Below are 24,162 nucleotides of genomic sequence, written 5' to 3'. Positions count from 1 at the left end.
CCCTTTTCTTTTCTTTTCTTTTCTTTTTTAAGGTTTATGAATGGTTGTCAACCTTCCACTTTGTATTCTTTGGTGATTAGGACAACTTTTTATAGTGATACATTTTTAAATAATGTATTGGATCTCATACCCCCCAACCCAGTTTAATATAGTGTCAACGTGCGAAGGGTCAGCCCTTCCTGTACAATAGAGCATCTGGGTTTTGATATATGGCTTCCTACTCCCTTCCGCTCACTTACTGTCTCCCCTGCTCTCCGTCTGAGTCGCCAGCTCACAGGATTCCACTCCCCCATAGGTCACTTTTTCTTTATGATGTAATCTGCTGTGAGGAGGCAGTTTTATTGCTTGCTTGTTTGTTTCACCCAAATTTTGGGTCTGGTATCTTGAAAGAATTCTCCTGAGTGGAGAAATGAATGTTAATCACATTGGCCAATTCCTCTAAATTGCATTTCTCTCTGGGATTTTCTGCACTACCATTTTTATTCTAATTAAAGTAACAAAGTTCCATCTTGCTTTTTTTATTTTTGCACGTGATATGCATATGCATGCATATTTATTTGCTGTCCACTGGGTCTGTTTATCCACCCATCTGTTTATCCATCACACTTTGGTCATTTAATCCCATGCTCGTCAGATATGACAGCTATTGATGAATCAACTTTCATACAATCCTAGAAACTACCGATGATAAAGGCCTGTTAGTATTGTCCATCCCTGCTCATGCACATTTACTATAGGCTAGTAGCCAGTCAGGGATCCTGGGCTCTAGGACCCTGCAAGGTAGGGGGACCCAGAGCTTGGGCTGCAGCCCGCACCTGGATGTCTACACTGCAATTAAACACCCTTTCTTTAGCTAGAGTCCTGCAAGCCTATGTCACAAGCCAGCCACGGGTGTCTAGTTGCAGGGGAGACATGCTGTGTCACAGTACTGTGACTTTCTGGACCCCTGTATTCCTTACCCACCCCCATCCCCATTTTATAAGTTTTTAAACCATGTCGTTTATGGCCTTTCTAAACTCTTACTCTCTCAACTGCACGGAGCCCAGAATATTTTGGCTGGAATTCTCTTCCACTCCAGGAAATGGGACCATATCACACCCACCCTTTTACCACCTTTACTGGCTTCCTAGCCTTCTTTGTGTCTCATTAAAACATTGCCCTCTTAGCTTTCAAAACTCTCTGGGACTCACTCCATCCCAACTCTGAACTCAGTTCCACCTACTCCCTGTCTGCTCTCTTCACTCCTCCCAGCGCTGTCCCTTCTCTGTGGCTGGAAGTCATGCTTTCACTTGTGCTTTTTCCCTCTCCAGACATCTAGAATTCTCCTGCCTCCTCCCTGTGAGACACTTCCAGTCTGAAACTTTCCTTTTCTCTTTACCGTGGGGTTGTCTGTCTCTCCCTCTGAAATCCTTGGTTGAGTCTATGTCAATGTCGTGGATGTGCTATTAAAAATAAAACATTGTATGCTACATTCCAAGACTGTGTTTGAGGGATGTATTTGCTCTACAACTTCTGCATTCAACACTTGATTCTTTTATCTAGTTTCACCGCCACCGCCCTGAGCCGAGTTTAGATAGGGAGCGAGAGAAGCCAAGTGCATTCTGAGGTTGTTACTAATGCCAAAAGTAAACATCTGAGCATAGCAAAAGATAGAAGTATGCCTGGTACAGCTTCTAAATTCTAATGCTTACTGCACAGCTGAGCTTGCCTTTATCAGCTGATTTCTAATAGCTTGTTAATTATTTCTAAGTGCATTGATTGGGTTCAAGTGAATCTTTTTTACTCCATGGCGCTGGCATCTGAGGGTGTGGACTAGAGCCAGTAGTATCCTGTAAAACACAGAGTACAGCAGAGAGACATGTTCTGTGCTTCTGATGTTCTTCTTCTCATGGCTTGTCATAACACAACTTCTCTGCTTGTACAGATGTCAGCCATAGAAACCATGACAGAGAAACTGGAGAGTTTTGCAGCCATGAAAGCAGACACAGGCACATCGCTGCAGCCCCTCCCACATCATTCCTTCAACTTCCGGTCCCCGCCCCCAACGCTGTCAGATCCCATCCTGCGCAAGGGCAAGGAGCGCTATACCTGCAGGTAAAGGGCAAGGGTAGTTTTACACTGCCAGTAGAACTAACCTGAGAAGCTCCATTTAGGTTTATGGTTCCTTAATTGTTAAGGCAACATCAGAGAATATGGAACAGGATGTGAAACTATATCAGATACAGGCATGTTATGGGGGCACTTGGAGGAGTTAACAATCTCCATTGGGATGTGGAGAAAAGATACACAGAGCAGCATCTGAGAAGAGGATTCTGGTGACTCATTAATTCTAAAACTGTTTGGTTTTGTTTGAAGAAAATTCAGCAGCATCCTTTTACCGACAGCCTTAATCTGGCTATTCTCAGGCCAAACAGATTTTTCTAAACCAAATTTATTTGAGGGGGGGGAGGCTAAAATACGGCTTTAAAATGCAAGCTTATTGTAGCCTTACCTGCCCAAACATTGCCACTTAAAATGATGCTTCGTGCAGCAAGCCAGTATGTCAAATGTGGGCATATCCGCAAAGATATTGTGGATCCATTCCATCTGCAAAACCCCATGACTGAGCATGCATCCTGAATAATAATAATCTGTGTCTACACACCCAGATTTTTATGTGCAATTACCGATTTTTTTTTGATAATTCCCATTGCATTTTTGGGAGGATGGCTGCATCCATTGTGTTCACAAATGACATCTAGTCTTTAGTCCCATATTTTACTTGGATATTCAGAAATCCCTGGATTCTATTATTCACCATGTAAAACCATGCTGGTTTATGTCTCCCCTCCTCCCCCCTGGAAACATTAACTGTCAGGTTTTGCAGTGGCAGAATTTTATCCCTCCTTTAAAGCTTTATTTGTTATTATCATGGTGCATTTTGTGTGTGTAAATATATCCGCTCCTTCTTTTGTGTTTATTGTGAAATCCAGTTCCCTCTCTTATTTTCCTGCTTTCTGGTCTCTTACCACTTCCTAAAGCTGAACCACCTGGTTCGAAGCAGATGGTCACACCTGCAGTAGTTCTTCCAGACAATGGTAATTTATAGGCATGTAATGATGGGTATTTGATCCTACTTTCCTGTTCATTCTCAGCATTTGAGCATAACCAATTGTCTTTTGGCCTATTCCTTTAATCTGCATCTTAAATACAATTGATTGTACCAGTTTGTCCTGCACTTTAATAGTGTGTTATTGCACGGGTCGTTTGAGAAAGGATAATGTTCTAATTTGGGAATGTTATCAAAATAAGTGAGAGCGAGAGAGAGGGAGAGTAGTGGGTGAGTAATTTTGTGAGTGGCCTTGTATTGCAAAGCATTCATGCACTGATGGTTACTTTGGCTTTTGCCTTCCTAGGTACTGTGGTAAGATCTTCCCACGGTCAGCAAATCTGACAAGGCATCTCCGGACACACACAGGAGAGCAACCCTACAGGTGATATTCTTACCCAGATAATATCCCTTCCCTGCGCTTGGAGGGTCTGGTTCACTGCTGTGCCATTCCATTGATTTCACTAAAGTTACCCCTGCATAATACTGCACTGATTATCAGTGTTGCCAGTGGGTTTAGCTGGATTAGTTTTCTGTTAATGTTTGTCAGAGGTGCCTTAAATAACAGCTCACTAGGCCTGTTTGTATATCTTGTTTGGAATCTAAGTAAGCAAATAAGGACTTGTGTGCCTGGGACCTTAGACAGTCAAGTTTGAAAGCATTGGTCACCTTAAGTAAAGGGCCTGATTTTCACACTTCAGTCTGCACTTGTGTGTGCACAAAATGGCACATGTGCAAACTACACGTGCCCTTTTTATACCTGTTTGCCTCCAGTGGATTCTAACCCCAGCCCACTCAAGTGATAGAAGCTTTGTGTGCAAAATCCACTTGGGGGCAAATGTTTTAGAATTTATTAGAGCTAATTGGAAAATTTATATTTTTCATTGAAAGATGAAGGTGGGAAGATTTGCCAAACTGTTTTTCATTTCATTTTTCAATTAGTTTTATAGGTTGCTCACAAAAATTTAGACAAAAAATGTTTTGACCAGCTCTAGTTTTACTGTAGGAACGTGTACATGCAAAACTGCGCCCACACAAGTGAAGGATAAGTTGTGCCTCACCAGAGTTTATCATTATATTTACCAACATTTTCAGAACAAGTTTTTGTTACTGTTATTAAGGGTTACCGTTAATATCAACAATTCAGGTAGCTTTCATTTTTGTGATGGTGTTTTAGTAGCTAATAACATGGGGATCTCTACATTCACTACAGAGACCTGTGGTATTGACCATATAAAGGGGGACACAAACAATTTTAGAAACAGCAAAAGGCCATCTGATCAAACACACTGGATATTTTTGGTGGTTTAGTTTAACTTAATGAAGCCACTTTTTCTCCTTATTTAAACCTTTCCAGAGACAGTTTAATGTTGATTGAAAGCATTAGGTAAAGAGTTGTTTTTAAGGTCTCTCTAAAATGGCATGTATTTTGTAACCATTCCCTGGTCTTCTAATTCTTCAATTTCATTATTTGATCTGAGGTGAATGAATACTGCATATTCACTCCACACCCTTGTTTCACCAAAATGCACACTCCCGATTACACACAGATTGTTAGTCCAGTTTTCTTCCAAAAAAGGAGACATGAAACCTAACAAAGGTTAGGAAAATAAAGATTTATTTGATCTGGTCTTCTCCCAGAAAATGAGCTATGTGTGTGTTTTTTGTAAAAGAGGTTTGACTTCTGGACAATGTTGCATTGGAATAGTACTCCTGAGAGTTAGTGCTATGTTTACAGAAGAGTTTAATTATCATTGATTTTCTTTTGCTCTCTGAGAACTGTGATTTCCAACTTTAGCAACAATAATTGTTTTGAAAGCTTTTTTTTTTTTTTTTTTGCAAATACTGACATGTCTGGATAAAAGAACCTTGCTGATTCCCAGGATTTTTTTGTTCTTGTTGTTGCAAATTTTCTTTTGATTCTTTAAGCAGTTCCCGTGTTCACTCTCGTAATCCGGAAGATTATTCAAACTCATATATGCATAAACATGAACAAAAACACATACAGGGAACACAAACCCACAAATACAAATGTACATGCACAAATACAGAAGCAGTATTGTTAGAGCAAATCGGGAGACCTAGGTTCCGTTCCTGACTACCACTGATAAACTGCCTCACATTTGGCAAGTCGCTTTACCTGTATGTGTCTTAATTTCCCCCATCTGTTCAGTGGAAATAATACATTACATTACAGGGATTAATTAACTAAAGTTTGTACAATGCTTTGAAAATTTAAAGTGCTGTTTATTTTGTAACTGAACTGCCCACGCTAATATATCTACTTAAAAGCAAAATGGTGAAAGATGATTTGACTGTATCATGACATATACATCTATGCAGTACAGCGGATTTAGGTGGCATTCTTTCCTATTTATTATTATTATTTATTTATTATTATTTCCTATTCTTTTCCCCATCTGGTCTAAAATTCAACAGTATGTTTCAAAACCCAAGAATAAAACAAAGCAATCAAACTTAACTATTTCAATTTCCTTCAGAGGAGGGCAAAATAAGTTTGGCTTGTTGTGAGATAATGTCAAATCTCAGTGGCAACTCAGGTAGTAAAAAACCAGGGCTCTGTCATCTTTCTCCTTGGACTGCAAAGAAAGATTCAGAAGAAGCAGGTTTTTAATGAACCTCTTACTTTTTAAAACACAAGAATATAAGGGTGTTTTTTTGGGGGTTCCCCCCCCCCCCCCCCCCAGCTTTGAAGCTACATAAAACCAGAATCAAGAACAAGCAAAGGCCATTTGGTTCAACGAGGCTTATTCCCTCTTTCAAAAGTCCATTCCCTCCAGGATGCCATCTAATTGATTCTTGAATTACACCCAATCCTGGAGCCTTAGCAACCTTGCCTGTTACGTTGTTCCCTAGATTTGTGATTCTTTCTATAAAGATGTGCTTCCTGACGTCTGTTTTGAATTTGTTTTTCTTTAATTTCCTTTTAGGCCTCCCTGTCCTGTTGTCTGCACTAAGTTGAAACTAACAACTACAGCTGACATTTACCATGTCATTTAAGATTGCACATAGTTCAATAAAAATCTCTTCTTTCTTGTTTTCTGTTAAAGATTCTGGGATAAATGCATCCCTGGTGAAACTCCACTCAAGACTAGGAAGTTACATAGGGGAGGAATATGGACCCGTATGTTTAAGGGGATTTTACTGTCTTTACAGCTCATGTTATTCAGTCTTCAAATAAATGTAAAGTTTTACAAGTGGAGTCATATTACTTATAGCGTAGTAAGAACATGGGACCATAATATTCTAGTTGAGATTTAATCAGAGTATTTTAGTTTTATGGTGATTAGCTCAGTTTGTTATACATCATTGTTCTAGCTGCCTTTTTCCCTCCAGCTGGCTTTTTAAACCATGTCTCCATATTCCTTGAGGTTTTAAGGGTTGTCCAATATTTCTCTGAGATCTTTCTCAAAGTTCCCCAGCTCTGGCTCATTGCTATCCATCCTTTGCTTCTGCTTATTATTTTTGAGACTGCTGCTGTATTATTTTAAATTGTTCAGCAATAAATTTCACTAGCAATTTGTCAGTGCGTTTACAAACCAAAGGCAACTCCTTTTGTATTCTACTTTCCTGCAGCCTCTGCAGTCACCTCTTCCCTAAATTTAAAGTTGGTCTCTCTGTCTGGGTAATTTATTTAGATTAAAACCAGCAGAGATCCAAGTTCTGACCCCTCTGGGACCACATTTAATACAGTACGTCTCCCTCGTCCCTGCACTCACAGGCATTAGAAATAGCTCCATTCACGTGTCCCTGTTTTCTGTTTTTTTAACAAGCTCTTTATCCATTCTCCATATCCTACCCTGGATCCCCATAGCTCATAGTTAAAGCAAGGACCTGTCAAGCGAAACTTTTCAAAGGCTTCCTGAACATCTAAATAAACTGACAAACATGGGGCCAAATCTTTCTTGCCTTACTCATGCATACTCCTTTTGAAGTCCCTGGGACTGCTCATGTGAGTAATGTGAGCAGGATGTGGCATGTAGACCTACAATAGCAGTAGTAGCAGCAGCAGCAAACAATTATATTATGGTAGCAGTCAGGGGCCCAGTCGGGACTGAGGCCCTATTGTGTTAGGCACTGTACAAAGACAGATAAGAGACAGTCACTGCCCCAAGGGGCATGCAGTCTAAAAGACACAAAACAGATGGAAGGGATTGGGATATAACATACAAGCAATATGGTGAATAATTGGCACCGCTTGGGGAATTGCATGTTTTGCTGGTGTTTACTTTTTTCACTGGGGGTAGAGGTTAGGGTGGGGAAGGGTAGAAATGGCGGAGTTAGTAAGAGTAAAGGAGTAGGAAAAAAAGGCAGGGGAAGTAGGCCTCACCCATCTAGTTACGATCCGCAGGCACGGCTGTGTGGGCATCATGGTAAAGGGGAATCTTAAGGAGGGATTTGCTGGAGGATGAGGAATAGGCTGTGTGGGGTTTTTATCAGGACGTATATCCCATGCACAGGATGCTGACTGGTGGCCTGGGAATGCTGGTGACGCTGGCAGAGTGAAGGAGGGAGCCGATAATGAGAAGATACTAGAGCAAAGTATGGTGGGGTTCAGTGGTGAAGGGCCTTGAAAGCCAAGACAAGAAATTTGTGTTTGGCGTGGAGGTGAAGGAGTAGTTAGTTAAGGGCTACCGGGATAGCGATGGCCAGAAATGTAGTCTTAGCAGTGGACTTTAAGAGGGCAAGTTTGCAGAAGTCAAGACCAGAGAGGTGGAAGTGTTTGCATTCAAGAAGCTAAATGATCTGTGTCTATCTCTAGAGATCTGGGTGTCATTCTACAGCGGCCCTGCCCCCTTCCCTTTTATACTGCCAGAAGACTGAAGCTAGGCGAGGGGTTGAGGATCCTTCAGCCCCAAACAGGAGCCATCTTAGGGTGCTGCTTTCCTGCACTTCTAGTGATGTTTGGGCCTGCCTGTGTGATCTGTGTCATACTCCCCTATGGGGACTGCCAGATCTATGCTGCGCCCCCTACACCCCCCCCCCTCCAAAACACTGACCCACAGACAGCCTCCCTCCGTTCTGCAGGCAGAACAGAACCCTTGATTTGTTACAGCTTGTGAACTCCTGAGACTTTCTCGATTGTTTTACAGCACATGCTTTGTTCTACCTCATTTCTCCGTGCGACTGCCTGGTCTTTGGAAGCTGCAGTTGTTTGCTCAGTTAACAGAAAGCTTCTTGGATTCACTTAATGTGGTTTGGTTTAATTGGAGATAGGGTGACCAGATGTCCTGATTTTATAGAGACAGTCCCGATATTGGAGGCTTTTTCTTATATAGATGCCTGTTACTGCCCCCCGCCCCCCCCCCACACACACACACCTGGAGGGTTCTTCCCAATTTTAACATTACCTTTATGTATTTACTGTGTATTTAGCTCTGTGTGTATTGTGTACATACAAAAATATGACACTGATGAGTCAAAGTGCATACTTTCTTATATTGTCCTCTATGTTGTTGTTTTTATTGTTCAAAAAGCTAGAAAACAAAGATGAAGAATTGGTAGCCAGGTGTCTCTGGAATAATCAGGACAGTTTGTTATTTGGACATATAAATCTTGATTTCCAGAAGTGACGGGCACCCTCGTCATTACGTGGACCCAGCAGACGCTGCAGATGCTCAATATATCTGAAAATCAGACCCTTCAATTTTAGGGAGGGAAAGGGAGCCGTAAAAAAACTTCTGCATGTTTAATCTTCAATATATAAAATGTTTTTGTAGCCAACAAAAGCAAATGTCCAAAGAGGCATCTTGCTCTTCTTTCATTGATGGTTCAGTTTACATTTTTGAAGAGTTGAGTTAAAAAAGAAATGATTTTTTGGAGGTAGGCAGTTTGAAAAAAATGTGATAAAGCAAAAGACTGTGTGAGTTTCGTAGTGTATTCAGGATGCAGTTATATTATATGTAATTTATTGATTCTTATTTGTGATTTAACAGTAGGGGACTCAGAGGTGGATGTGAGTTTCATATATATATATCTCTGTTGCTTCCACCAATAATATAAATATATATTTTGGAGACTGTCAGTCACAGATGTAGCACATCCGGTTTGTGTGTGCCACCTAGCGTAGATTTTTGTTACTTCCACCCCTCCCTCATTTGAATGTTTTTAAAAAAAACTGACATTGTCTTACTGATGGACTAAGTCTAGTTTCAGAGCTAATGGTACAAGCACAGGGTCCAGTCCTGCTTGCCTTCCTCACACAAGGACTCTCACTGAAGTAAATGGGACTATGAGGATTCATAAAATTAACAAGACTTGGCCAAGAGCAGGGTTTATGTTGTGTTCTGCAGGGGCTGGGTTTAATGGGCCAAATGTTGCTCTTGCTTATACCTGTACATATCCAGAGGAACTCTCCTAAAGTAAGTCAAGTTACTCAGGACTATACTGGTGTGAGTGCAGAAACTGGTCCAGAAAGTTTAAAAGATTTGCCTAAGTCCATAGAAAAGAGAGAATTCCACAATTGTTGCTGGTTTTGGTAGTAGGACCTGGGGAAAGGAGATTTTTTTAGTATTAACTTACTGCGATTCAGGCTGATAGAAGGAGGACTAACAGCGTTTGAAATCTTCAGTATTGAAACCCTTCCTTGTGGCTCAAAGCTGCCCTCTTCAGTAAGTTAGGTACATTCTTGTTCGTCAGTACAAGTGACTGCAGAGGTTTGGGGCTGAGAAGGCACCATTGCATTTGCAAAGGCCTTTGTTGAGTATACTATCCTACTTTGTTTCAGTTCAGGACACTGAATATAAAGTGTGTAGGGGGGTAGTTTTGAAATGAGCTGCTGACACAGCAACTGTGGGTTCTGCAGAGACTTTCAAACTCACCGCCTTCTAAATGTTCTTTTCCATGGCTCCTTACATTCACTAACTTCCCACCAAAGGGTAGATTTTCTCCACCTTTACAAATTCCTCTTCTGATTCCCATGATCATTTGCTAAATAAATCATGGTTTTATTTTTAGATTGCGTAGACTCCCCGGGGAAGGGAGTGCATCTCCCTCTGTGTTTGGAGATTGTTTTGCAGATGCTGGGTACTACCACAATATAAATACTAATGAACTATTGTTAATTATACAATAATAGACCTACACCTTAAGCACCCTCTGAGCTACTTCAGTCCTTCAGAAATTTCATACAAAAAATCACTAGTGTCTATTTTATCTCCAAATGACTCTGTCACTTGGGTATCTTCTGGATAATGGCTTTTTCTTTCTCTTCCTTTCAATCTTCTATACCCCCCTCTTCTTTCTTTACAAAATAAGAAAGCTGGGAGACATAAATTCTCCTTTCGTGTTGGTACATTTATATATGGAAAAGTAATTTAGTTTTAAGTTCCTATTTGTTTGGACTGGCTAACCTCTTAATTAATCCTAACCCCTTCTTCCTGCATCTTGAATAATAATAATATCAGAATTGTCTGAGATGATTAATCCCCCATGCTTTCCAGGTCTTTAGTCAAGTAAAGATTTATAGAGCAATGTTTGCTGGTAGGTTTTTTTCCCCTCAGTTGCACTCATTGGCATTTGCTTCTATTTTTCAGGTGTAAATACTGTGACAGGTCATTCAGTATTTCCTCTAACCTCCAGCGGCACGTTCGAAACATCCATAACAAGGAGAAGCCATTCAAATGTCACCTCTGTAACCGATGCTTTGGGCAGCAGACCAACTTGGACCGACACCTTAAGAAACATGAACATGAGAACGTGCCAGGTAGGGGTCAACCTTGCTTTGTAATTCTGTTACAGGCATTGGAGAGAGAAACCCCCAATTTAAATCATCCTGGATCACATATGGGAATCTTCATGGAAATATCCATTCTTGTACATGAATATTACCAGGCAGCAAAACAAAAAATACCATCTCTTTATTTTAGATGTTGCATTTCTAAAATTAGAAAGAAATATGTTTGTGTACGTCTCTCTCTCTCTCTCTCTCTCTCTCTCACAGACACACACACACACACACACTCAAAAACTTTTTTAAAGCTGAAAAAAATATATTTTTAGATGCTCATGTAACTGAAGTAGATAAATAGATTTTTGCTTGCGTGCCAAACAAACCAACCAACCCCACAAAGAGAGAGAAGGAACCTGTAGAATGAAACCAAATATATGCACTTTCAGCCCAGAAGAAATGTCTTGAAAAAGCTATAAGCAAATGGAAACAGAAGTTTATAATGGATTCTTCTTCTCCTGTGCTATTATTCTGTAAATGCCAGTGATGCTGAAATATGTACTTGACGGTAGAAACTCGACGTATTATTTAGAACTGCTAGCAACAGAGAGGAAGTGGGGCCCATTGCTTAGGGCTGGGACTTGGGAGACATGGATTCAATTTCCTGCTCTGTCCCAGCCTTCATGTGTAACCTTGGTCAAGTCACTTATTAAAGGTACTGAAGTCCCTTAAGAATTTTCAAAAGTGCCCTAGGCACTAGGCCCTGGGCATTTTTGAAAACCGCACTAGGTGCCTATCTGCATCTTTAGGTGCCTAGATGCTTTTAAAATTCTGGCCCATTTCTCCATGCTTCAGTTCCTACATGTGTCAAATGGGGAGCAGAGCATGCCCTGCCGCCCACAGTGCTGTGAGGACAAATTCATTAAAACTTGTGTGGTGCTCAGATACTGCAGCAGTGGGAGGCAGATAAGTACCTAGGATAGATAATAATAGTACTTAATGCTAGTTCCCATCCCTGTACAGATATTAATTATGTCTCCCTGTGCACACTCACTTTTGTGCACTACCAATTTTTCTGCCACATTTTTTGTTTCCTGAAACTTTCTTTAAATGTAAATTCTTAACATGCAGTAAATGCTTTATTGCGTTAATTCCTCCTTGTGTTCTATTGAGAGCCGCATTGGCAATACCTGATTCTTTCTCCTGGTTGTTCTTTTGTCCCTTGTACCTTCTGCAGTGAGCCAGCACTCTGGAGTCATTACAAACCACCTTGGGACCACTGCCTCCTCACCAAACTCGGAGTCAGACAACCATGCACTTTTAGATGAGAAAGAGGACTCATATTTCTCTGAAATCAGAAATTTTATTGCAAATAGTGAGATGAATCAAGCATCAACTTTAACAGATAAAAGGTAAACAAATAAGCAGACAAAGCCACATTAATGGGCACTTCTTACTGGATTGTTAAAGGGCTGGCCAGCCATCTGTGTTTAGGGCTTGATTTCAAATAGTCAGAAGAGATAAGAGTAATAATGAGAATCCCGCAAGGCACTCAACTTAGACTCCTTATACAGAGCTTCCCAATTCTTTTCTGCTTGTGGCAGAAGTTTGCAGAAGAGAATTGGAAAGCTCTGTATAAGGAGTCTGTCTCCAAGAAGCCTAAGTTCCTGTCACAGAATGGTGGCACAACTCAGACTGGTATGTGGTGTGTGAGGAATGGAAGTGTTGTCGTTGGGTGTGAGGTGTAGGGGGAGGACCCTCCATGAGCACAGATTTCAGTGAGGAAAGGCACTACCGAGGAAGAATCAGACATTCATTATAAGTCAACAGGTTCACTTTTCAAAACTCAGCCTTCCCGTAAGAGTAGAATTGTCTTTGCTTTCATGCTACACAGACATTTACTTTCTTGTTTGCCTCTGGGATCAATATTGTTCTTGGTAGGCTTTGGCAAGTGTTCTTGGTGCATTTCTACTTCAAAGGCCAGGTCACGATACATCTTTAATTCCTTTCATCACCCAGCTCCAAGTGTCACAGCATATGACACTGCACAGAAAACCCACGGCGCCAAGTCTCAGAGCCTGGGTCGATTGACTCAGGCTCGCGGGGCTCAGACTGTAGAGCCAAAAATAGCAGTGTCGACATTCCCACCTGGGCTGCACCCTGGGCTCCGAGACCTTCCCCCAGCGCCGGGTTGCAGAACCTGGGCATGCGTCTACACTGCTATTTTTAACTCCACAACCCAGGGTCTGAGTTTTGGTGTCAGGGGTTTTTCTTTGCAGTGTGAACATACCCTTACGAACATTCAATGTGCAACCACTCAAACCTGGGGAAATGGCCATGATCCATGAGAACAGCTAGTGGAGGCAAATCTGGAGAGAATCCTGCTTTGTGGGAGTTGATTGTATTCTGTAGAGTCATCCCCAGTACAAACAACTTTGTGAAAACCTCATTTCCCCCTAACTAAAAAAATCCATTATTGCTGACTAGTCACCTGTCTCCATCCATCCAACCACTTTGCCCATCTCCCCAAAGCTGGATCACAGAAGCACTTACTCTGGCTTTTGGTTTCAAATCTGCCAGCAGGGAAGAGGAGGAATGCAGTATCGTAGGTTTCCGTAAAGCCAAATGGGTAATGACTCGGTTATTTCCCATACAAGTGCTTTTGACCCTGCCTGGATGGAAATAAACTGAGTGCTGTGTCCATTGCTGAAGCTGAGCTTAGACCTCAGCATGGAAGCAAACGTCAGGAAGCAGCCTCCTCTTTTCACCTGAAACATGAGCCATATAAAAGAATCCCCCTCCCATCAAAGAAAGCCCTTCAAAACAGACTCATTAATGGCAGTGGCTTAAAACTAAATGTGGCCCAGATCCACCAAAGTGCAGCCCATTCAGAAAACCATCACTCTCTCCGCATATAGATGCTTCTAGCAAGCCCCTTCCCGTGGAACGCTACGATTTCAATCTCTGAGTTTGTATAGAATAGACATATGCTCTCCATCCTTCCATACTTTGAACTCCTTGGGCCAAAATTAGACTTGCGGTGAGTGGGTGCCACTAGCTTCTGTGGAACTACCCCAGCTCACAGCAGGTCTTAATTTGGCCTTTTGACTTCCCCTTTCATCCCTTTCCCACCAGCAAGTGACTTGGCTTCCCTGGCTCACTGCTGCATTGGGTCCCCCTTCCCAAGTAGAGCTGTGCGAATAACGTATTTTTCCGTTATTGGCAATTTTAAAAAGGTAAAAGAAAAATGTTTCTGATGGGAGTGAAGATGAAAATTTTAGAAATGTTGAGAAAATTGAAAAATTAAAAATTATATGTTGTTTTGGGTTGAATGAAACATTTTGTTTCAATTCTTCGTTCTACTCTTCAACACTTGATATTGAAAGTAAAATTAAAAGAATTTTTAAACAAAGTTGTTTCAAACAAAAAAATTGAAATGTTTCATTTGAAAAAATGTCCAAACAAAATGTTTCATTTTTTTCATATTTTTGTTTTCCCTTTTTGGTGGGAAGGGGAAACTCCCAAAACCAACTATTTGGTGAAACTGATCAGAATTTGCTAAATCTTTAGACGTTGCCAAATGTTCATTTTTTGCTGAAAAAAAAGTTTGGTCCATAATATTTTGCCCAGTGCTATTCCCCAGGATCCACTCATTGTCTCCACCACCCGTGAACCCAGCCCTGGTTATTCCAGTTGCACTCACAAAGAGAGAAAAAATTGTGCCGATGCTGGATGATTCTACTGCATGCAGTGATGAAATTACCAGCTGGCCAGTTTTGTGTTCATTGCCAGTGCTACCGTAGCGATAGCCTTTCAAAACTTTACATATGGAATGCAACACTTCAGCCAGAACGCTTGTAGAAATGTTAAATTTAGACACCTTTTCCATTTCCTTCCCTACTCTGTTGCCTTCATCTCAGTAAGATAAAGTTACCCCATCTCATACAGACTTCTCACTGGAGTTTTTGTTTAGATTGCACACTTGGAAATAAAACAGGGAGAAAAAGGTTCACTGTATTTCCTGAGGGAAATTAGGAATCTTTCGACCTTGCCTGATGTAGACAAAAAATTGACAAGAGTAGAAATCCTCAGCAGGCTGGCATAATTGATCCAGAGGGAGAATCAAATTTGGGCCTGTACCTTCAAGAAAATCTATCAAAATTCTCTAAAACAAACATGCTGATGATGTGTTTAGACTAAGTGACAAGATCCAGGGCTTGGAAAACATCTGAGTTTCCCCTAATTTTTTAAACCTTATTTTGACTGAGTGATATTTAATCTACAGAGGAACCAAAAAGGACATTCTGTGTTGTACAAATGTCACTCCATTCCAGGGCAGTTGTAATTACGCTCCTGCTGCTCTGTTGTTTTTACAAATAGCCATTCAATGCTGATACCAAGTTTGAAGGCTTTTTTGTTTTGGTTTTAAAAAAAAAAGCCAAAAATCTTTGTATGGGACCTCCACATAATTAGCGTAACCTACATTAGACAAAAGCAACAGGACAATGACATTCCTGATTTTAATATTAATTTGTTTGTGGAAACTTTCTGGGTGATGAAGTTAAACCTCTGTTGTTCCATCTAGCAGCATCTCAGTGTGTTCCAGCTACACATTGATACCAAATGGGATCGTGTTCTCTGAACCTGGTTTGTTTTATTTTGCTGGCAGCTTACATACTCTCATGTCCACATGGATATAACAAGGGGCAATGGGACAAAAGATTTAGGTTGGCTGTTAGGGAAAGTTTGAAATGAAACCTTTCACAATGTGGATCTTTCTTGCTAGGTGAGTGGCTATTTTGATACTGTAAGCACAGAGAAAAACATAGCCTTTGCCCCATGGAGGTTGCAGTCCAAAGGGTGGAGATTTACAACCAGCCTGGACAAAATCTAGTTTTAGAAGTGTTTGGGAATGTAATATATTTGACTCCCTCCATTAGCTCTTAGACACGGTAAAGAACAATCATGCATTGGTGAGGGAGCATGGATTAGATTACCTAATAGGTATTTTCTGTCCCCAGCCATTTTGAACTATAGATAACAAATAAATGGTTAAATGCCTGAATCTTGCATCAAAGCGGAAATTCATTGCTGCTCTCAACTTACTCGGTTCCTTCCCTGGTGCTCAAACATTTCAGGCCAGAAATCCAAGACATTGATAGCAACTCCCAGTGTCATGGGCTAGCAAATGAGAAAACAGAAGATGCGGATGAGGAGGAGGAAGAGCTGGAGGAGGAAGATGACGACAGCCTGACGGGGAAATCACAGGATGAAACAGTATCACCCACAATGGAGCCCCGAGGAGCGTTTGAGGATGAGGAGGATGAAGAGCCCACATCCCTCCCCATGAGCTTTGACCATACCCGAAGGTGGGTGGGGCTATTTCCTCTGGGGAGTAGAATGGGGTTAGGTTTCTCACCCTGTGTCATTGCAGGTCATGGGTGGTATCACTTTATTTTTCAAACCATGAATCATCCCTCCAGTTTGATTTAGGCATCAGCGCTAGGAATTTCATTTCCACCATGGTGGGGAGCACAAAATAAAATAAACTGGAATGCAAAACTATAAGGAGGACACATACACGAGGCCTGAAAAATGCACAGCAAGAAAGGTAAATAGTTAGTACATGAAAAAAACAGCATCCTCAATGTATCATGAACTCTTCTACCTGACACAATGGTAATGCCTCCATTTTCAAAATTCTGGTCAGTGAAAAGAGAGCTGGTACAAGGAATATAAATAAGAGCAGGTTTCCACTACCCTGTCCATTTTATTGGCAGCAAAATGGCAGCATCTTCTTGTCTCAGTATGTAAGGCCCTGCATTATTTTCAGATGACACCGTGCAGCTGGCCTTTGCGTGGGCAGAGTGGATGTGTCCCAATGCCTTTGTTTGCTTTTTCTGTCCATCTGTGATGTGCACCCTAGTTCGTAAGCCACCAGGAAGACATTCTCCAGTACAAAAAAAAAGATACATTTTAAATATTTAATTGGTATTCTGTTTTATTTAGGTTCTTATCCAGATTGACAATCCATAGCATCCCAGCATCAAGCTATGTAAACCAAAATAATGGCCTGTCTGCTGCAGATGTAATTTACAGTATGAGGTAGAGCAGTAGTGTGAAAATGAACTAGGATAATATTACGTTAGAAAGAACAATAGAATATAGCAGTGTTTGACTGTAAAGATATCAAAAGTGGTGGAGAATGGAGTCCACTCCTTCCTTTGGCTCTCTTCCCCATTTGCATTTCACAAAATCTGTTGCATTACATCCATGAGCTGCCATGCCAAAGTTCATCCAAAGTGTGGTGCAGTGTAGAGGGCAGCAAACTGGGACCCAGGAAACCAGGCTTCTCTACATGACTCTGCCATTGACTCGCTATGTGCTTGAGCAGTTACGTCACTTTAAGCCTAAATTCTCAGGCAAGGTCTATTTTTCACTCTCAGTATTTCTCAAGATAGGGAGCACAGCAACTCAATGGCAGTTGTTGGTGTGTGGGGAAAATGAAGTCTTAGGTATCTAAGTTGGTCCAAAACATCAAGCACTCAGCATTACAGTCAACCACTGAAATCGTAGGTCTTAACCTTTCTTGTGCCACAGGTTTCTGTCCATTAATGATGCTTTGATATCTATGGATGAAAAGTGCTATATAATTCAAGGTATTATTATATTCAAGGGTTTTTTCAATGTGTCAGTGTTTTCCGATTGCAATCCATGGAAAATATGGTGCAGTGGCTCTGTTTAGTCTATTATTCCCCCTACTTTCAGGAATAGCTAGTAATCCAGGCATTTCGGTACAGGAGACCAGAATGAAAATGGTAACCACACTGAAGCACAGAACATATGGTAGCACTAATGCTTGAGATGTATGTGCATAACCATGCTTTCCACTTTTTCTTTGCTCCTTGCATCATGTGCATTTATTTGTCCACCTGTTTGTCTCTCTTCATGCATGTGGCTTGTGAGAATCCATGGTATGTGCATGCAGGCACTGAGTTAGCGACACGCACATTGGCTAGATTGTAAACGGTGAGATGAGCTAACAACAGGTCAACCCCTTCCCCTGGTCATTGGTACAGGTGTATTGAGGATGACGAAGCCGGCTTGTTAGATTTGGAGCAGATGCCGAATTTTGGGAAGGGGCTGGATCTTCGCAAAGCAGCCGAGGAAGCATTTGAAGTTAAAGATGTGTTTAATTCCACCTTAGACTCTGAGACAATAAAACAGACTCTGTACAGGCAGGCTAAAAACCAGGTAGGTATATAACAGAACACTTTACTGAGCTTGCCTCCGGCATTTACCAGGGGATTATCAAACAGCTGGGTTTCTTTAGCCAGGTCTGTGTTCTGTCCACACTGAATTGGAATTCTGATGGTGAAGAATTAAGTTGAGAATCACACCTGTGTTGCTACCATGTTGCAGTTCAGGAGAAATAGGAGTTGGGAGGGAGTATTAACTCAGGTTTTATATAATCCGTTTCATGTAACCATATTACCTTGTGAAGTGAGTGCAGGTTTATGTCTATGTAGCGATATAGGTTCATCTCTCTATATCTGTCTACAGACACGTATATAATACAATAATTACAAACTTTGGGCCAGGTCCTCAGCTGGTATATATTGGAATAGCGTCATTGGTTTCACTGGAATAATGACATTTTATACCAGTTGTGTAACTGGCCCTTTGAAACAGCAGTAAAATATAACAGGATTTAATAATAAAAATATAAAATCTGATTCAGAATGGTATTTTCGACACTTGCTTGGAGAATTGCATCATCTTAAGCAAATTTAGAAAATGCCATAGTTTTGTGCATTAACTATGCACCTTCAAAATAAAATTCCCCCTTATTATCAAAAACCAATCTAGATCAACAAAAGCTGAGGTAGGCCTTCTTCCAAAATGCAAAACAAAATTCCAATACATCCTGACATTTGGAAGAACTTGGAAAACTTTTTTTAATTAGCATTGCTCTGTACTCACTGGTTTTGTCATAAGCAGAAATGCCATGAGAGGTTCTGTTCTCATGAAGTTTGCATCCTGGTCCAAATAAAACAGTAACAGCTCTCATGAGGGAGCAGTATTGTGAGATGTCCAGCACCATTACCAGAACAAAGAGGATATATTGAGACAAGCTTCAGAGAAACAATCTGCACAAAACCGCCAGACTTTTTGCCATTAACCACCCATTCTTATCTGCTTAAAAGAGGCCACAAAGTTCAAATGCTTCTTTTAAGAATACTAGTGCAGGTTTGAGTATATTTACATCGCTTCAGGTTTCATTGGGGATGAGATCAGCTACTGTACTTGGAGCCTTTCTGGCATGTAAACAACAGGATTATAGTACCATTTATCTTAATGACCACCCAAGGGCGCAACTAAATGCAGTTGTCTAATAGAGGTGGGTCTTTAATTAAAGGTCAAACGGGCTTGGGCTGGAAACCCTAAGGCTACTTTATAGTGGCTGCTTAAGACTGGAGCCAGGATGTTGGAGTGGGGGTTGCCTATTGGAAGTGGGGGTATTTTGTGCAGATTTGACTGCACTTACAGGAGTTTTTTTGGCTATGAAGATAGCACTGAAGTTCTTTTCTAATGAGAAAAGAGCTCATTTATAGTTTCAACACAAGCCACTTGCATGCCTCTGTCTGTGTCCTTTTACTAATATGCTGAGTGTACTAACTGTTTAGGCACACCTTGATTTTTCTTGACTGCAATGTTAGATCTGACACCTGATTGCTTTTTAAAGTAATTTTGTAATAAGCGAGATCTAAGACATGCTGACACATATGATATAACTTGGACAATTTAAAATTCTCTGCTCTGCATGCATTACGTGCAGGCAATATGGTGGAAAAATAATATTTGTCTGGTCAGCCCAGCACGGAAATCTTACCTTTCAATCAATTCTGGCTCACTTTCACAGTAGTATTGAAAGGGACACATCCACACAAACACCCATAAAGCTGAACCCATGACAGCACATGCATGAGGTACAGTGTTCAGATTGAGAACTGGATCTGAATTTGAGCTCCTTTTGGGGGAGGGGGCCACTATATTTGGAGTTTGGCGAGTTTTTATCACTATTATTTATTAAATCTGTATTGCAGCAGCAGCTCAGGGTGCCAATGTGCTAAGTACTGTACAGACATGTGCAGTAAAGATAGCGTCCGATCTAGAGCCCCCATCCTGGAAAGATTTATACAGGTATTTAACACTACACGCTGTGGGTAATTCTATTGACATTGATTCACAGTGTGTAAAGTTCAGCACATGCATAAGTCTTTGCAGAATTAGGACCTGGGTTGTGACAAGATGCAAAAAAATGAATGAGACAAACAAATGTGGAGGAGAGAGAAGGCTTAGGTAGCAGCAAAACAACCAAATTATCATACAATAAGCCGAGGTCTCAGCACATTCATGGACTAGGCGTTGTCCGCTGGCGGTGCTGCAATAAACACACATTAACATGCCTGCAAACACATCACACATACATTCCAAAATAGACTCACACAGGCTCCAACTCCCTCCAGACCCAATGGAGATGCTCAGTAAATGAAACAACAGGCCATATGCAAATCACTATGTATCTGAATCCCCATCTAGATATCTCCTTTTACGAGTCAACAATAACTTCTGAAGGCCAAATTTTCAAAGGCATGACCGCCTGTCTTCCCCAGGTGTACTGCATAGTTATCATAGTTCTCAGGTACGGGGGATCTGCAGGACTCAGTCAGCAACGTGCACTGTTGCATATGCACTTTTGAAAATCATGTGAAAAAAGGCAGTCAGAATTCTCTGGATATGTTCCGTCAGAACATTAATGTCCTCTAGGAGAGGGTCCTACAAGCAAGTGTCAGCATTGGAGTGCAAAATTCAAGGAAGGAAATTACGGGTTTGTTTAAGATGCCCTTCTAAGCCCACTGCTGCCAGGTAAACTCTATGGCAAGATCCAAATGATTTCCTCATTGCTTGGCAGGATTCCCAGCCCACACCAAAGTACACTGATTGTCCGGAGTTTCTGGTATGTAAGTGACTCTGTACTTCATGTAGGTTATTCCAGGAGTGTGTATTCACCCATTTCCCTTCCTGTGCTTCCTTCTCTCCTTTAGGCTTATGCAATGATGCTGTCCCTTTCTGAGAATGCTCCTCTTCACACTTCTTCCCAGAATTCTCTGGATGCTTGGTTGAACATGGCAGGAGCAGAGTCAGAGTCGGTGACCTTTAACCCCATCAACCATCTCTGACAGGTCGAGAAGGCACTGGGTCAGAGTCCGAGTGAAGAGGTGGTGGTGCTGTGATTGCCCTATCAGAAATTCTAGCACGCAGAAGATGGATTAGAGGGCCTCAGGGAGTCATCTGGGCTTTTGGCTGGGAGAATAAACCTGTCACATGTGACCTGCAATTCCTGAATTTGTATCTCTCCGCAGTTGTTCATTTCTAATTTGTCAGAAACTCTCCAAACTGGATAGCCCTGAGGCATCCCCAGGATTCCACCATCTCTAAGAATAGCGTAAACAATAAGTGAGTTGCAATGGTGCAATCAAATACTGGCCCCTTTACAGTTACAAGACAATATAACTGAGCCAGCTAGTTTCTGCTTATAAACTAAAACTTGAAGTCATCTGACCCCTTGCCCTCCCCCCACCACCACATTCACGTCAGCTGAACAGCAGTCATAAAGAGGCGGGGGGGAGAGAACGAGAGCTGATCGATCCCTGGTGTAATTCTAATGTAGTCACTGGAGTTATACCAAGGAAGGGTGAATTTGACCCATTTTATTTAACTTAGTTCTTTTAAAGAGTGTGAAATTCTGCACCCCCATACAAGTGCCCCCCATAACAGCACACGTGTTTACACTGCAAAGTGTTATTGTGAGTCTGTGTTGTGGGAAGCCATGATCCCCGACAAGCAATGTGCAGACAGGGATAACTTCTGCCAAAAGCACAGACAGTCTGTGCAGAAGGAGTATTGCTGGGGCTGAATAATACATGCATGCATATATGTAGACAATGCCCTGTAAACTCTACCCTAGAAAGCTCCTCTTTAATTTCTCTCCCAAAGGATTTTTCGAATGATGTCTATTCAACGTTGGGGTTGAAACCTCTGCTCTGTGCCCTCATGTTGGTTTGCTGGTGGTTGCTTATGCAGAGCACCCTGCCATCATTTACCCCATCATTTTGATATGGCTAAAAAAATCCTTGTTTTTAATAACCTTCTGAGAACAGATCAGTTTCTCAATCATGTGGCTAAGGAAATGTATTTTCTCTCTGAATCTAAAATTACTTGCAATTTTTTTATGGGTGATTTTAAATTGCTTTGAAGTCTCAGCTCTTTTGCTGACATAAAGCAGCCTTCAGAAATACTGTGACATTAGTTTGTGCTCTTTCTGCATTGTAATAACAACCTGGTGTTCTAGCTGATTTTTATAGGTAAAGCTAAACCTGAAAATAATTCTGAAAGGGGTTAGAAATATTACAAAGAATGTTAGTTGGCTACTCTGACAACATTTATAATATGTGTGCTAAGAAATTCCTAGATATGGTGTCATAGAAGTAGGTTGCCTGAAGGTAAGAGAGGTGCCTGCCACCAGTGACTTTGAGTTAAAGCAGGGGTGCCCCAAACTTGCCCATCTGACAGCAGCATCAGCAACTTGCCTAGGAGCCTCAAGATGCTCTAAGGATCCAATTGTGTACAAGCCTGATTCTAAGCCCACTGAAGTTAGCAGGAGACTTTCCTCTGACTTTAATGGATTTTGGACCAGGCTCCAACCACATAAAGACGTTAGTAAGCAAGTGTTTGCAGAATTGGGTCAATAGCTGACTTCAGAGAACTTCTCACAGTAGTAAGCACATCTGCTGGTAAGTGTTTTTGAGATTGGGCCCCTAGTTTATATGTAAGGGAACAGACTGCAGCTGCTCTGCTGTTGAATATGGAGATATAGATCATGGAAGTAGAGGAAGTTCCAGCATGCAATGCTCTATCTTGAAGCAACTGCTTGGATTAAGATGGAGCATTGCATGCTGGGATTTGCAGTCCTGACAGGCCACGCCTCATGCTCCAGAGAAAATCAGCCATGAGGCTTCAATTGGCCTCTGGGCCTGCACCTTTGGTTGCCACTGGGGTAGAGGGAATGGAAGGATAATCAGCAGCATCAAATAATTCTCCATAGTTCAACCAGGGAAAGACAACATGCCTCCTGATAATTTCTCCAAGTCACCAGGTATATGTGCTGAAGGCTAAGAATTCAACAGTGATCTATATCCCCATTCCCCCCTCTCCCCCCACAGTTTCAAATGTTTGCACAAAGCTCTTGCGTAGGTGTAGCCCAAGAACTGACAATATCAAAAGAAACCAGTCTCTAAGAGTCAGATGGAACATTCCTATCCCTGGCACATCTGCCTATGCTAACATTACAGTACTTTCCATTCACTTGGGCTTTAAATTATTCCCATAGGGGCCAATTTAAAATAATAATTGGTTTTTTTCCTTATGGAATTTATCTTAATCTGTATATAACTTGCAATTTTTTTCTAATTCCTTTCTTATTTTATTTCTTCCTTAACAGTATTTTTTGCATTGGATATCATTATTGTGAAGAAATAATGTTAATATAAGTATCTAGTGAAGGACCAAAATTGTGTAATTAAGGTTGTATGTTGTATGATTGATAACCAGGGAGTAGATTTTTTATGTGCCAAATGACCCTAAATAATCCTGCTATTCTTGCTGCCGATTTTCCAGACAATCATATGTTTTGTTAAATTTGAGTTTCAATTACATTTGCATGTAGGATGTGTTCTATTTATTTCTTTTATTGTTTGGAAAAAATATCACAAGCAAACAAAAACAAAACAAAAAACACTTCCAACGTGCCCTCAGTAAAAAACGAAAGAAACAAACAAACTGAAAAAGAGAGAGAGAGAAATAAAGCAACAAAAACCCTAAATAAAAACAATTGTGAAAGTCCATAGTGTAGCCAGGATGACATGCAATGCAAATGCGCCATATGTTGAAAAAAATCAGTGCTTATTTTTATAAAGGAATGGAAACAAAATCCCATCCGTTTAATTTTTGTTAACTATAATCAATCTATGCCTTGTAAATACCTTAAATACAAATCTAGCAGAACTAAAAGGTGACTCTTCTAAAAAGAAAACACAGCACGGTTGTCAGCAATACGAGGTCACTAAAATATTCACTCTTCTGACAAACAAATATGCCCCAAAAGAACCTACAAGGCCAAGTTTCATCCTGCAAACATGCTTTGCTTTAAAGTAAAGCAATGGGACTACGTGTGTGTTTGCTGGAACGAGGCTCAGAGGCCAATTCCTCTGAGGCCTTTGAAGTCAATGCGACTACTACATGCTTACAGTTAAGCACATGC

General features: G+C 41.1%; 1 protein-coding gene across 3 annotated transcripts in view; it reads left to right on the top strand.

The window, feature by feature from the left end:
- PRDM16 (PR/SET domain 16) overlaps positions 1 to 23,318 on the top strand; it is a 423,154-nt gene extending 399,836 nt beyond the window's left edge. For 2 of the 3 annotated variants that reach the window (XM_067567131.1, XM_067567132.1), the window contains exons 11-17: positions 1,925 to 2,094; positions 3,396 to 3,473; positions 10,645 to 10,814; positions 12,016 to 12,190; positions 15,917 to 16,147; positions 17,858 to 18,032; positions 20,888 to 23,318. In XM_067567131.1, coding sequence (XP_067423232.1) covers positions 1,925 to 2,094; positions 3,396 to 3,473; positions 10,645 to 10,814; positions 12,016 to 12,190; positions 15,917 to 16,147; positions 17,858 to 18,032; positions 20,888 to 21,022 — 1,134 coding nt within the window. In that variant the 3' untranslated portion in view covers positions 21,023 to 23,318. The remainder of the gene's footprint in view (positions 1 to 1,924; positions 2,095 to 3,395; positions 3,474 to 10,644; positions 10,815 to 12,015; positions 12,191 to 15,916; positions 16,148 to 17,857; positions 18,033 to 20,887) is intronic. The other variant, XM_067567133.1, reaches the window with a different exon arrangement.
- Positions 23,319 to 24,162: the final 844 nt, after the last annotated feature.

The sequence above is a fragment of the Emydura macquarii genome, unplaced genomic scaffold (assembly GCF_026122565.2).
Source record: "Emydura macquarii macquarii isolate MOO-44397 ecotype Brisbane River unplaced genomic scaffold, CSIRO-AGI_Emac_v2 contig_2768, whole genome shotgun sequence".
NCBI lineage: Eukaryota > Metazoa > Chordata > Testudines > Chelidae > Emydura > Emydura macquarii.
This window is presented reverse-complemented; position numbering and strand designations above follow the sequence as displayed.